This window comes from Eumetopias jubatus, unplaced genomic scaffold (assembly GCF_037043125.1).
Source record: "Eumetopias jubatus isolate StellerSeaLion01/CBP00866 unplaced genomic scaffold, mEumJub1_p1.0 scaffold_5, whole genome shotgun sequence".
Classification (NCBI taxonomy): domain Eukaryota; kingdom Metazoa; phylum Chordata; class Mammalia; order Carnivora; family Otariidae; genus Eumetopias; species Eumetopias jubatus.
This window is the reverse complement of record NW_028274811.1, coordinates 14852721-14866509: the sequence shown is the minus strand read 5'-3', so window position 1 is coordinate 14866509 and position 13789 is coordinate 14852721. Positions and strand designations below refer to the sequence as shown.

Below are 13789 nucleotides of genomic sequence, written 5' to 3'. Positions count from 1 at the left end.
TCCCTCTCTTGCTGTGTCTCTGTCAAATAAATAAAATATTAAACAAACAAACAAAAAAGAGTCACCTGCCCACTCTGGGAAGTGAGAATGGTAATTTCAGTTCGAATCTGGGGGTTGAGGATTTTATATAAAACAGGGAGACACTCTGGTCTCTGCTGCTTGTCTGGGACAAGCACATGACGGACCCAGGGAAACTGATCACCTCCTTTAGGGTGGGGTGGGTTAGAGCGGATCACAACCTCTGGAATTTTTAAGTTGTAGGGCCTTCCCTGGTGAAGTCCTATTTTAATGTCAATCTTCTGGGAGGCAGGCAAATTCAAGGCAAACGAGTACACTATAAATCATGGACACAGAGACAGTGCAAATATTTGGGGCTGGTAGTTAAGTCTGTTAATTCCTGATAGTTGGCCGGCAGGTTTTTGTTTGTTTCTTTTTTTTTATAAAATAAGATGTTTCCTTTATCATCCACACACATAAAATTACATAGAGACAACACACAAAGTGCTTAGAATGCAAATATTCTTTGGTTTACTCATCAAAATAGCAAATAACAAAATAGTAAAGACCTTATCAGTTAAATAAAAAAGTGACATTCTTTATTTACCTATCAAACCTTATTCAACGTTGAAATGCATTTATTTTCATTCTCACGGCCCACAGCAATATGCTTTCTTCCTTTTTGGTCCTTTATCCCCCTAAATTATTTTGATGGGCTCATCTCTAAAATAAAGATGGTTGTTCTTTTCTCAGTATTGCTGACCTTTAACAAGAACCATCTAGATTTTTCTTTGTCTCTCTTACATCTGAAACAGATACTAAAACCGGAGATTCCACTAGCACATTTTCAACAATTACCGCTTTTGCAAGTATCACCGTTGGTACTAAAAAACAGGACTCCAGGCCCGAGGCATGTCCGTCTATCAGACATTGTTCACCATATCAAATATAGTTGGTTCCTACAATACTGACTTCAAAGAAGCAGTTTTCTGTTTTTCTGAGGGTTCAATCTGACCGCCTCAATTCTTGAACGTCTTAATTCTCGATGAAGACTTAATTCTTAAATGTCAGTGACAAAAACTTTAACAAAGGAACACAGAACAAAAGGTAGACTTGAAAATGAAATCATCTCAAAGGGAGCAATGAGAGCAAGAGAGAGTTCTCAGCTTTTTAACAGAGGTACATATACATAGTAAGGAATAATAGTGAATCAAAGTACACAACTCTGTACACGTGAGAAATACCCAATGTGCTACCAACACAACAACTGATCTAAAAAAACATGTCTTGAGGTTTGGAGACATCCATATTTTTCTTTGCATAACTCTATTATTTGCATCACACAACCAGACACCTTTCCTACGATCTGCTAACTGTGAGGGAGGGAGCTTTTCACCAGAATTTTTGGCAATCTGCTTTTCTTCAAATAAAACAAGCTGCACAAAACGTTACTGACAACGTCTGACGCCTGAGGCGAGCAAAAGTCTTTCTGAAACATGGGTCATCTTAAAAAAAAAAAAATTTGTTTTTCCTTCATAAATCAGCAGTGCTCCATTTTCAAAGAAATCATGAGCGGTTGCAGTCTTAATTCACATGGTCAGATGTTCTCCTCGTCCAGCATTTTGTTGACACCATCGCAGAGTTTTTGTAAGTGGGGCTTAAAATTCCCAAAGGGGTTATATAAGGCAGCTAAAAAATCACAATCGGAAAAATGGTCAAAGACGTTATTAACCCGTCCATGCGACTTGGCCGTGAGGTGGCGCTGGATGATCTGGTGGAGCATCTCTCTGCACTCGTTCAGCAGGCGGGACAGCACGTTCCGGTCAAAGGTGTACTCCACCTGATGGAAGCTGACCACGGTCATGGCCAGCTGGTGGACTTTCTTCTTGAATTTCTCCATCAGCGCCAGCTCGTCTTGGTTGAACTGGTTATTCCTGTAAAGAATGGCCAGCTTGATGACGGTCTTGATGAGGTTCTTGATGATCTTCTCTGCCTCCTTCTTGTTCTGGGTGTATTCCTTGGTCACCCGGTAGAGCTCATCCAACACCTCGCTGCTCGTGTCATCGATGAGGGTGGTGGCGATGGATTTGGACACCATTTTCCCCAAGATCTTCTTTTGTGCCTGCACGGCCAGGTTTTTGGAATTGAAGACATCTGTGGCCACTACAAAGAAGCAAATTAAAAAAAAAAAAACATATTAAGGAGGATATTCCTCTCACTTTCCCACTATAGGGTTGCCTTCCATCTACTGACATTAATTTCTGTTCAGAAAAGGACTAAAAATTTTACTTCATTTCTGGGCATCAGGTTCTCATTGCTTGCTTGCTTGCTTGCTTTCTTTCTTTCTTTCTTTCTTCCTTTTTTAAAAAATATTTCATTTACTTATTTGACAGAGAGAGTACAAGCAGGGGGAGCGAGAGGCAGAGGGAGAAGCAGGCTCCTCACTGAGCAAGGAGGCTGATGCAGGGCTCCATCCCAGGACCCCGGGATCATGACCTGAGCCCAAGGCAGATGCTTAACCAACTGAGCCACCCAGGCGCCCCAGGTTCTCTCTTTCTGAAAAGAATAGGTTGTTGTGCATCATCTTTAAGGTCTCTGGCAACTCAAGTATTTTATACCTTCTGCTATACACTCAGTACTTTGTTTAGCAGTTGAAGGTGACAGCCTTTCCAAATATAACTTTTTCTGATTATAAGAATGGCACATTTCACAAGGCAGTGAGTTTTGATGCAATTTCCCCCCAGTTGAGTTTTATAAGAAATACACCAAAAATATAAAATCAACTCCACAACTGTCCTCTGGGCACCAGTCATCAAGAACAATTTAAAGAAACCCCTTTAAATGTAAGAAGGATAAATAGCTAAGCCACAGAGTCAAGTAGCAAATTCATGGAAGCAAATCAAAAGGAGAGCCCTGCTTTATTTATTTATTTTAAGATTTTATTTACTTATTGGCCAGAGAGAGAGAGAGCACAAGCAGGGGAAGCTCCAGGCAGAGGGAGAAGTAGACTCCCCACTGAGCAGGGAGCCCAGTGTGGGACTCAATCTCAGGACCCCAGGATCATGACCTGAGCTGAAGGCAGACGCTTAACTCACTGAGCCTCCCAGGCGTCCCAAGGAAAGCCCTGCTTTAAACTTCAGCTGCAGAAAGTCAAATTTCCTGAGACATGGGCCCGCCCCTTCCAGTTTGGTCATCCTAACCACCCCAAATTTCAACTCCCAGAAGTTGAGTCTTAGACAAGAACATTCGTTCAGTGGAGAGTGCCTTGTCACTTGCTATTTCTGATGAATGGCCATTGTTGGTTCCCTTGAAGTGTTTATACATTCTATGGCAATAACCACACATTTATGAGCTAATGAAATGTGCTCCATGAATAACATACGTTGAAAAAGCTGAGGCTTAGAGTTTGCTTTTGAAATTACCATCACTTAATTTGACAGAGGTGTAAGGTACACGTAATAATCGTTGTATGTATTAAGTACGAAATGCTGTGTGAAGCTCTTAGCTTCCAGCCGGTCAGTGAAAATGCTCAATACATGTTCACTCCCCAAACCAAGTTTAGTTTTTCACCTAAATTTCCACCGCCCCCCAACTTTGTGCATGCTAATCCACCAAACTGTGCTTTCTCCCTCCCTTCTGGGTCCTCCGAGCTGGAGTTTTGGGGGTCTCTATCCCCACTATGGGCCCAGGCCCAGCTGTTGCCTCTTGTATGCCAGTGCATAAGCCTAGGTCTGGGTGTTGGAAAGCAGTCATTTAGTAAAGGAAGATAAAAAGACTAAAAATACAGATAGGTAGGAAGGAGTCAGGGCATTAGCGATATACAATTATTTCTAGTTTGGACAGGCTAGCGGCAGAAAGCGAAAAAGGCACCTATTTCCAAATCCAGGCTGGGAGGGTGTCTAAGAAGGGACACTCCCTCCATGGGACTGTCATGTTCGATCTGATGCTTGGGCCAGAGTAGCTCACGGGATATATTCCAGGTAGTGCCAAGTGGTTCCTACTGACCAGGATGCTGTACATTAATACAAGGGCCACACGCCCTGAAAGAACGCCTTCACTGAACCAGAAGCTGTGCCCTCATAACTGTCGGTATTTAAATGTCTGAAACATGAACTGAAACTGCAGAAGAGCTGAAATGTATTTTGGGAAAGAAAAGGAAAGCGAAAAAGCATGACAAACGGTCAACTTGTGAAGGTTTCCAAGCCGTTTCATATTTTCATCAGTCACACTCATTTCTATTCCTAAAGGTTTGCAGAAGAGTGTATGGGTTAATCCACATTAAATAGTGTGTATCAAAATAAATGGCACACATGTAGTTACTGTTACCACATTAAGACCAGGGACCATCTTCCGTTGCAGAACTTACAATATGGATCTCAATAAATAAACCTGATTTATACAGGAAGGGATACCCCCCAAATTTCAGATCCCCGGTAAATAATGTGATTTCAGAAACTTACCTAAAGTTCAAAGGTTATTCTGTGTTTAATCTATTAGGAGGTGACACAGTCTCTCAACACCCATCTGGGATTTACTACAATGTCTATTCGATGGAAACACTGTACACTCTGAAATCACCAGAACCAGAAGAAGAGGAGTAAAAATCCTTCGGGCTCCTCTCTCCAAGCCTGGACTTGAAACTTTGCACCTCTTTGAAGCTCCCCTGCTCATTAAACCTCAATGTTCCATTTGCTTTCAAACATAAAGACAAGGGAAAAATTTTTTTCATGTAGTAGCCCTTGAACCTCCCACAAGAGAAAGTGTGAAAAGCAAGGCCACGGCCAACAAGGTCGCTCCCCATTTACCAGTAACAAATCTCAACCAGGACAGAGAAGCTGACTTCTGAGGCTCTCCCAGTTGCCCCAGGGGAACTGCAAACCCTGTTCTAGAAACACAGAAGCCACTTCCTCCTTTCGTTTTCTTCTTTGGGTTATATCCAGCTCAGTCATCTTGGAAAGGGAGGCTGAAGCTCTCTCTCCCCCTGGGCAGGGAAGACATGCGTGCAGTGGATTTCTTTTCTAGCACGAGTGAAGGCTTCCTTGGAGCCAACGGGGGGGTTGTGGCTGAGAGTTGCTAGCCAGGGCTGTGTGGTCTGTGGCCATGAAATAATGATTTCCCCCCCCTTGCAAATTAACTGCCTTTAGCCATTCCTGCTCAGGCTCATCTGTCAGTTCCACATCCTCTCCCAGATCCTTTAAAGGCCTGGTGTATCTCAGGGCTAGTCCTGGATCACGTTTTTCTCCTTTGCTCCACCCTCAGGCCCCCGCCCCGTGAGCTCACCCACTCCCGCAGGCTTCAGATAGCCCCCAGGTGCCAGCAACTTCCACACTTAGAACTCACTCTGACCTCTTTCCTGGACTCATTTTGCAAATGCATTCAAGGTTTTCCTTTTTCTCGGCTATTTGGCAGGCATTGCAAATGCACCGTGTCTAAAAGAGAACCCTTGATTCCCTCGAGCTCCCAAAGCATTCCTTCTCCACTCTACCTTCATGAAGAGCATCTCTTCCAACCATTTGCTCAAGCGGGGGGTGCGGGGGGAGGTGCTGGCCCTCACCTGCCACACCATCCTCTCTTGCCCCACCCATGACCAAGAGCCTTCCATTCTCCCCTCCCCCACTTGCCTCCATCTGCACGGATACCAGCCTAGTTCAAACCCCTTTCCAATCTCTTCTCATTGAGCAGCCAGAGACTTTCAAAATGTAAATTAGAAAAAGATGCTGACTTCAGGTCTTTGCTAACCAACACACTTACGCAGTTCCTTGTTCCTGAAATCCTCATTTGCCTAAATTTTGATGGTCTGTCTCTCCTCCCTAGACTGTAAATTCTCTGGGAGTGGAGATGATTCCTCTGTGCCCCGGGGTCACCCTCTGGGCCCACGTGGGCATCTGCTATGTGGTGCTTCTGACCGAAGAGGAAGCCCATTTCCCCTCTCCCTTTGCTCCACTTAAATGCTTCCCTATGAAAACTTGCTGGCCTGGAAAATGAGAGTTTTAAATACGCATGTGGGTTTTTTTTATTTGTTTGTTTTAAAAGCTAGAGAAACAGATATTTATTTTACCTAGCTAGCTATGTGGTTTTCTTCTCTCGCACTTAAGAGTGTGGTTTCTTTTACTCTCGTCGATCAGGTTTTTTTTTTAAAAGAGGGCAGATTCGTTGAGCACAATGAGAAAACACTGGAGGGCAATAATACAAATATTTAGTAACAAAGCCGATGCAATGGTTTTGCCTTGCATCTGCTACCTCTGGCTACAGTTGAAGATCAAACACAGGCCCCACCTGTTCCAAGAGTAGAGGGATCTACACTTAAACATGTAACAGAGGGACGGACCCAAGGTATGTCCTAGGAAGCAGCAGAGGTGAATAGGAAGTGTTCTCAAAGGACAGGGTGCTAAGAATATGGTTTCAGTGCTTCATCAAGATGAATTCACTTGCGGCGCCTGGGTGGCTCAGTTGGTGAAGCGACTGCCTTCGGCTCAGGTAATGATCCCGGGGTCCTGGGATCAAGCCCTGCATCGGGCTCCCTGCTCAGGGGGGAGTCTGCTTCTCCCTCTCCCTCTGCCACTCCCCCTGCTTGTGCTCGCTCTCTCTGTCTCTGTGTCAAACAGATAAATAAAAATCTTTAATAAAGGGACTCCTGCCTGAGTTACTCAGTTGGTTAAGTGTCTGCCTTTGGCTCAGGTCATCACGATCTCAGGGTCCTGGGATCAAGCTCGGCATTGGGCTCCCTGCTCAATGGGGAATCTGCTTCTCCCTCTCCCTCTGCCCCTCTGCCCTTCTTGTGCTCTCTCTTGCTCTCTCACTCTATCTCAAATAGATAAAATCTTATTAAAAAGCCTTTAATAAAAAAAGAATTCACTTGTGTTTGAAAATATACATGTACATCCCTGACTAAGGAAAAACGATGCCATATAACAAAAACATACCAAGGACTGCCGCTAGCAAGATTGTTGTATAGAAAGAGATGTAAATGTTATTTTACATCTACTTATCTTTGGGCCCTTCCTCTATATCTCTTTATCTCCTTTCTTGGTTTAACGAAATCGTCCATGTCTGCAACGTTCACTGTAAAGCAAACAGATATTCAGGGAATCCCAGTTTTAGCATCAGCAATTATAAATTTGGAGATAAACGTTGATGGTAAAAATATACTGACCCCTGCCTATACGGGGTAAAAAAGTGCTCATAAAAAATAAAAACAAAAACAAAAAACAAAAAACAAAAAACCCCAAGAACTTTTCCTAAAATTAATTAATGAAAAACTATAGTTTGCTGAAATTAACAACACTTCCCCCATAATATTATTCCAACTAAGACATTGCTCATCCAGCGAAGCACTCAAGTTAACTTTCCTTACAACCTTGCCAGCAAGTAAATAATTTCTTCACCCATCAAATTTGTTATACTTGGAACTTGGAAGCAGTGGCCGCAGATGCCCATGTATGCGATTTCTAATTCTCGCCTAGTTAAACTCTGATCCAGTGGACCCAGTCTTAGGGAAGATGGAAAAGAAAACAATTTAGAGAGCATGTCTGGCTCTTGTGGGCCGTTAATAAAAGTTCTTTAAACAAATACAGAAAACCTTTGCTCTCTCACACCTGAGTAACTCTGAATCTAAATGGGGTTTAGTAAAAAGCAATGGGGATAAGAAAGTGGCCACAGCAAAGTGTAAACAGTGTCCCAAGAAGTCAACAGGCTAAGAGTTGACCTCCTTCCCTTGGGATCTGGTGAGCGCTCCAGTGGAGAAGCAAGGAGTCGTTGGACTGGCTGACGAGGGACCTGCGACACCAGATCTCCACACTCAAAATTCCCCAAGCGGGAAATTCAACAGGAGAGAGAAGAAATAACGAATGAAAAGAAAGAAAGAGAGGGAACGTGCAGGGGAGGGGAGATGGTGGCAGGCAGCAGAAGCAGGGACCGTGACAGCAAGTTGGAAGCAAGCTTACCCAGAGAGAAAGAGACACGTGCCAGGCACCCGGACCTCCGGATCGGCCTTCGGCCACACAGACGGAGGCCCTGACACAAAGGAACATCATCTTAAGAGGATCAGTACACCTGGGGTTCTATCAGGTTACACCTGATACTAAGTGCAGATTTTGGTGTCTATGCATTTTCCTGCCCCCAAGTGGCTGAAGACCAAGGGTATGCATCATCACAATGACAAGGTGGTCTCCTGCCACCTCCAGAAGGAGTACACACTCACTTTTAAAGGCAACACGGGGCGCCTGGGTGGCTCAGTCATTAAGCATCTGCCTTCGGCTCAGGTCGTGATCATGGGGTCCTGGGATCGAGCCCTGCATCGGGCTCCCTGCTCAGTGGGGAGTCTGCTTCTCCCTCTCCCACTCCCCCCACTCGTGTTCCTGCTCTTGCTGTCTCTCTCTCTCTCTGTCAAATAAATAAATAAAATCTTTAAAAAAAAAATTAAAGGCAACATAATAGGGGTGGCCGGGGTAGCTCAGTCAGTTGGGCATCAGACTCTTGATCTCAGCTCAGGTCTTGATCTCAGGGTCGTGAGTTCAAGCCCTGCGCTGGGCTCTAAGACTTAAAAAAAAAAGAAAGAAAGAAAAGAAAAAGCAACATAATAAAGAAAACACGTTAGGGAAAATGGTGACTTTGAAATGGGCCAAAAAAGGAAAAAAAAAAAATCACTGCGTGACTTTTCAGTGGAGAACCAAAAACCGTAAAGCACCCTGTTCCAGATTCTTTTACCGTTCTTCGAGCAGCTACTCTGCAACTCTGTAAGTCATAGAAGACTAGCATTATTGCAAATGCCTCTTGTCCATAGAGATACGAATCAATTTTTTCTAGTGGAAGTGCAACTCAGTCTTCATTTTCTTGTTTGCCTGCTCTTAGGATTCTTCTGAACCAATTATAAGAGCTTACTGGCTCCTCACTGATTAGTGAGTTCGGTCAAATCTTTGGCATGCCCATTTTGTACTTGTAGGAGAGTCACGAGTTTACCTTCTTCAAAACAACCTTCAATGCATATTAGAATTTTTCATCAATACCATTTAAAGTAGAAAAATTGCAGTGTAAACCTTTAGCATACTAGTGAGAATTAGCATACATTTCCTGTGGCAACTTATTCCACCAGGGGCCTGGAAAAGAAGAGTGTACTTATAAAAGTCCAAAGAATCTGTACCTAATGGTTCCAGGAACTGCCATACTGCTCAGGGATATAGCTGAGACTCAGTTTCCCCATCTGTAAGATGAGAATAATGATGCCCACTGCAGGAATTATTCCAAAATGAATGGACATAGACCACCTAGCAGTGTCTCACCCAATGCCTGGCAGAGAACAGCCTTCTCCACAGGTTTCTTTGAAGAACTCAACAAACTAAACTTCGAATGCATTCTGATGCTTTCGAATACTGAATCACATTTGGTCAGAATTAATCAACTCCTGGAAGAAACATGTAGCTGAGAAACACAAAACGCCAGATGGTTGTGTGAAAAGAGAGACCTCAGTTAATAAGGAGTTACACTTCCTTTTCCACGATGACATAAGAAAAGTCTAACATATATTAAAGCTTTATCAGGCAATTTCTCTTTTTTAAGATGTTGAATCTCTCATTAGCAAGGACTCTGACAGTGTAAAGATATTTTGTCCAGAGCAAACTGACCAATGGAGAACAGAATCGAAGACAAGAGGAGAAACAGCATCCACACCCATGCAAAACTGTGCAACAGGGACAGATGCAGAGCAAATGGGCCAAAAATAAAGCCAAAGTAAAAACCCACAACGGCCATCAAGATTACCCCAAAGAGTCACAGCCTCTCCCCAGGAGTTTGTGAACCAGAGAACCAGACACCCAAAGACAGGACAGGAAGCCAAGTAAGAGCAGCATGAAGGATATAGAAAGCTCAAGGTCAAGAGTCCTGGGTTGTAAACTTGAGTGCAATTTAATTCTTGGAACCTCAGTTTTCTCATCTGCTAAGTGGGACCTCACTGCAAGTCAATGTGGCTTGGAGGAGAGTTAATGAGTTAGGAAGCTGAAAACACCCAGCAGTAGGCTAGGCTCATGACCACAGAGACTTGTACCCCCTGAAATGGAGGAGCAGGGATTCAAACCCAACCTATACACTCACTGTGTTCTTTCTCTTCGTTATCTCCCGATGTTCCCTATTTTCCCGATTTGTAGACAAGAGAAATTACGTCCTAAAGAAAACACTCTGAAGACTTTCCCTGTGTGATCTCGGGCTGTTTTTGTTGCTTGAATTCTGGAATCTCTTCATCATGATTTTAGGATCAACTCCATGTCCTTGATTCCCGTGGCTTAGTTGTGTGATGATTTTAAAATTGAAAATGTAATTTCCTGAGTCTCAACCGCTTTAACTTCATATGAGACTTCATCTCTGCTCCTTTGCAGTCGACTTGCTGCAGGAATCATGTGATGCCTTGATTTTTTTCTGCATGGCATAAACTCTGGCAAGATGTCTCTGCTGCCTCTAGCTTCACCCAGTACCAGGATTGGAAGAAAGGCTGGTGATATTTATATGAAGTAGACCCCAAAGAATGCCTGTCTTGTAAATATTAGTACAGATGATACAAGAATAGAAATGACTTTTGTGGTTACCCCAAGTCAGACTGAGAAGGTTTATAGTCACGAGGACCCACTGGCTAGTTACTGTATTACAAACATTTGTTACATGATCCCCAGAACTGCCCAGAATCAGCATTATCTTATTGAGGCTTCACAACAATCCCAAAAGGGAGGTTGTCATTTTAGAGATAAGGCCATTGAGGTCCAGAGAAATTAAGTTACTTTCTCAAGGCCTTACAGTTAGTAAGTAGGAGAGATGAGCTTGAACCCAGATATGTTCAACTCCAAGCTATTCTCTCAAGAATTACATTCCATGACACGAACTTTTAAAAAGAGGCTTCTTCTTGAAGGGATGGGAAGACCTAAATGAAAGAGAAAAGAAAACAAAAGCAAGAGACTAGTTCTCCTTGGGGGAAGGAAATAGAGTCCGTATAAAGGAGATCAAACCAGCTGGGTTTAAAATAGCTTGTATTTCCAGGGAAAACCCTGAGCAGTTTTAAAACATTTTAAAATATAATGTTAAAAAACAGAAAATATGCTTACATTGTTCAAAGGCCAGATGTAAATACATAAAGTGAAAAGTCTCTCAGCTTTGCCCCCCAACAGTACAGCCCGGACCCCAACTTCTGCTTCCGAGAGGCAACAAGTGTTCTTAGATTTCTGGGACCCTTTCAGAGTTGGTTTTTTTCCTGCATAGATAAGCATATACATGAATAGATACTGAGTAGGATAAAGAAGTCTTACAGGCTTGCAATTCTTAAGAAATACAATTTTTTTTAAAGATTTTTATTTATTTATTGAGAGAGAGAGAGAGAATGGTAGAGAGCATGAGAGGGAAGAAGGTCAGAGGGAGAGGCAGACTCGCAGGGAGCCCGATGCGGCACTCGATCCCGGGACTCCAGGATCATGACCTGAGCCGAAGGCAGTCACTCAACCAACTGAGCCACCCAGGCGCCCACAATTTTTTTTTTTTTTTTAAGTAGGCTCCACACCCAGCGTGGAGCCCAATGCGGGGCTTGAACTCACGACCCTGAGATCAAGACCTGAGCTGAGATCAAGAGTCTGAGACTCAACTGACTGAGTCCCCCACGCACCCCAAGAAATGTAACTTTTGAGTGAAGACAAACTGTGTCAGTGTCCACAGCTGCACGAGAGATGCTGACACAAAAATGGTAGGTGCTGGAGGGACATTGCTGTTACCTTTGTCTCTTCCTAGATGTGCAACAGCACCACGAGTCCTTCTGTGAGCGATGAGAAGGTAGTGAGCACGAAACACAGATCTTTATTTAATAGACGTGAACAAATGTCATGATTAGGGCAATCACAGATGATCGTGGACATGGAACACCTCTGAAGAGAGCACTATTAGTAATTACCCCACGACTACGGGACCTGTGACTATCCCAGGGAAGTCTAAGTGGTCACTGAAGACAACTTACGCACTAAAGACTCTCAAACGTTTAGGACCTGAGAAATTTCTTGGGAAACCCCACAAGAGCACCAGCCAGCTTTTCTTCCAAATTACGTTAAAAACAAAACAAACCGAACCCCAAAAAACCTAGTTCTTCAAGAAGTTAAAAAAAAGTCTTATGGGGAACAAAATTCTCTCTGGTGAAAGAAATCTGGGAAACAGTGTATATTAACATACCCTTTGAGATGCACAAAAAGCATTAATAACATTAAAGTCTGGAGGATGAGTAAAACAGTCAAGGAACACCTTAATCTTATTTACCCCGGTTTTCCAAATGAATTACGCAAAGGTCCCACCATTTGTACAGATTTGTAGGATAAGGTCAGTGAAAACTACTGGCTAACAAATGGACTTGTTATCCCTCTGGAATGGATTCACAATGGTCTTGTGCAAATAGCAGAGGGCAAGACAGGCAGTCAGGCAAAGCCAGGCAATGTAAGCACAGACTCCAGAGTCATACTGTCTGGATCGGGAGTCTGGCTCTGCCGCTGAGTGCGGTGTCCCTGGGGAAATTACCTAACCGCGCCATGCCTCGGTTTCCCCGTATGCAAATGAGGCCACCTAAGGTCTTTAATGAGATTCAGCGAGAATGATCCATATAACGTGAGAACATTAACCCAAAGACATGGAAGCATTCCACAAAACTTCTGTTGAGTGTTCATATGTATCAGATACTGTGGTTGCAATGATAAATAACAGTATCCCTGCTCCCCAGGCATGCACACGGGGTGGGGGCAAGGCCAGAACGCACCATGATGAGGTCTATAATAGGAGCGGGTAAACATGCAACAGTAGCAAAGAGAGGGAACGTTCATTTGGTTGGTCGCAGTCATGGAGGGAAGCTAGGTCTGAGAAAGTTATCACAAAAGGAGGCTGACCCAAAACATTGACCTTGAAGGTAAAGAAGATTCTGCCTTCCAGAAGTAAACATGACCATATTCCAGAGCTGATCTACAGAATTCCCGCCTGGCTGGAGAGGGATTACCAATTCTGCCCAGTGGCACACCTGCAGGTCAGAAGCCCAAAGATACGTGTGGCCCCCTAGATTTAAGAAAAATTGGAAACACAACCTAAGTATAACATGTTGTCTAGGCCAAGAAAACTCATTGCACAAAGGTGCTCCGTTTTCAAGAGGGTAGTGGCAGGGAGGGGACATCTACAGTGGGTATCCGGGGCAGCAATGTCAATGACCCAGGCCACCTGCCTCCGGAGAATGTGGAGCCTTCTCAGAAGTACAAACTGCCCTACGTACTGAATCAGAGACCCCAGGACTACAGTCTAAAAAGCTGCATTTGTAAGAGGAACCCCGTGTGGTTTGAACGTAGAAGCACTGAAGTGTACTCCCAGAACACTGTACTTTAAAATGTTCAGACAGACATACTCTGGTCACACAGGCATGCTCTAAGCAGACCCTGGATGGATTTAATTCCCTCTCAAAAATTTTTCACCAAAACGTAGATGCAAGCTTGTGCACAGAATCCAAAGAAAATGTTTTAAGAATAGAGCTTATTGTATTAAAGCTTCAAAGAATTTTAATACTGTATCCAAGAGAACAGAAAAGTTAGTCTCTCTTAGATGTCACTGAAACCAAAATTTGGACAGGGCCTAACTCTATCACTCATATGGGTTTGAAATGAAATAAAAAATGTCCTACAAGCATTTATACAAAACTGACTTCAGTGAACTGTTCTTCTTTTAAATTAAATGAACACTTCCTTATTTATTATGTTGGATTAAGGTTGATTATGTTTCTCTAAAAGACTTTTCAATTAAGCTGGGT

General features: G+C 43.4%; 1 protein-coding gene across 3 annotated transcripts in view; it reads right to left on the bottom strand.

Moving 5' to 3' along the window:
* Positions 1–505: 505 nt before the first annotated feature.
* TNFAIP8 (TNF alpha induced protein 8) overlaps positions 506–13789 on the bottom strand; it is a 111708-nt gene continuing 98424 nt past the window's right edge. For all 3 annotated transcript variants that reach the window (XM_088023240.1, XM_028103499.2, XM_028103497.2), the window contains one exon: positions 506–2160. In XM_088023240.1, coding sequence (XP_087879366.1) covers positions 1595–2160 — 566 coding nt within the window. In that variant the 3' untranslated portion in view covers positions 506–1594. The remainder of the gene's footprint in view (positions 2161–13789) is intronic.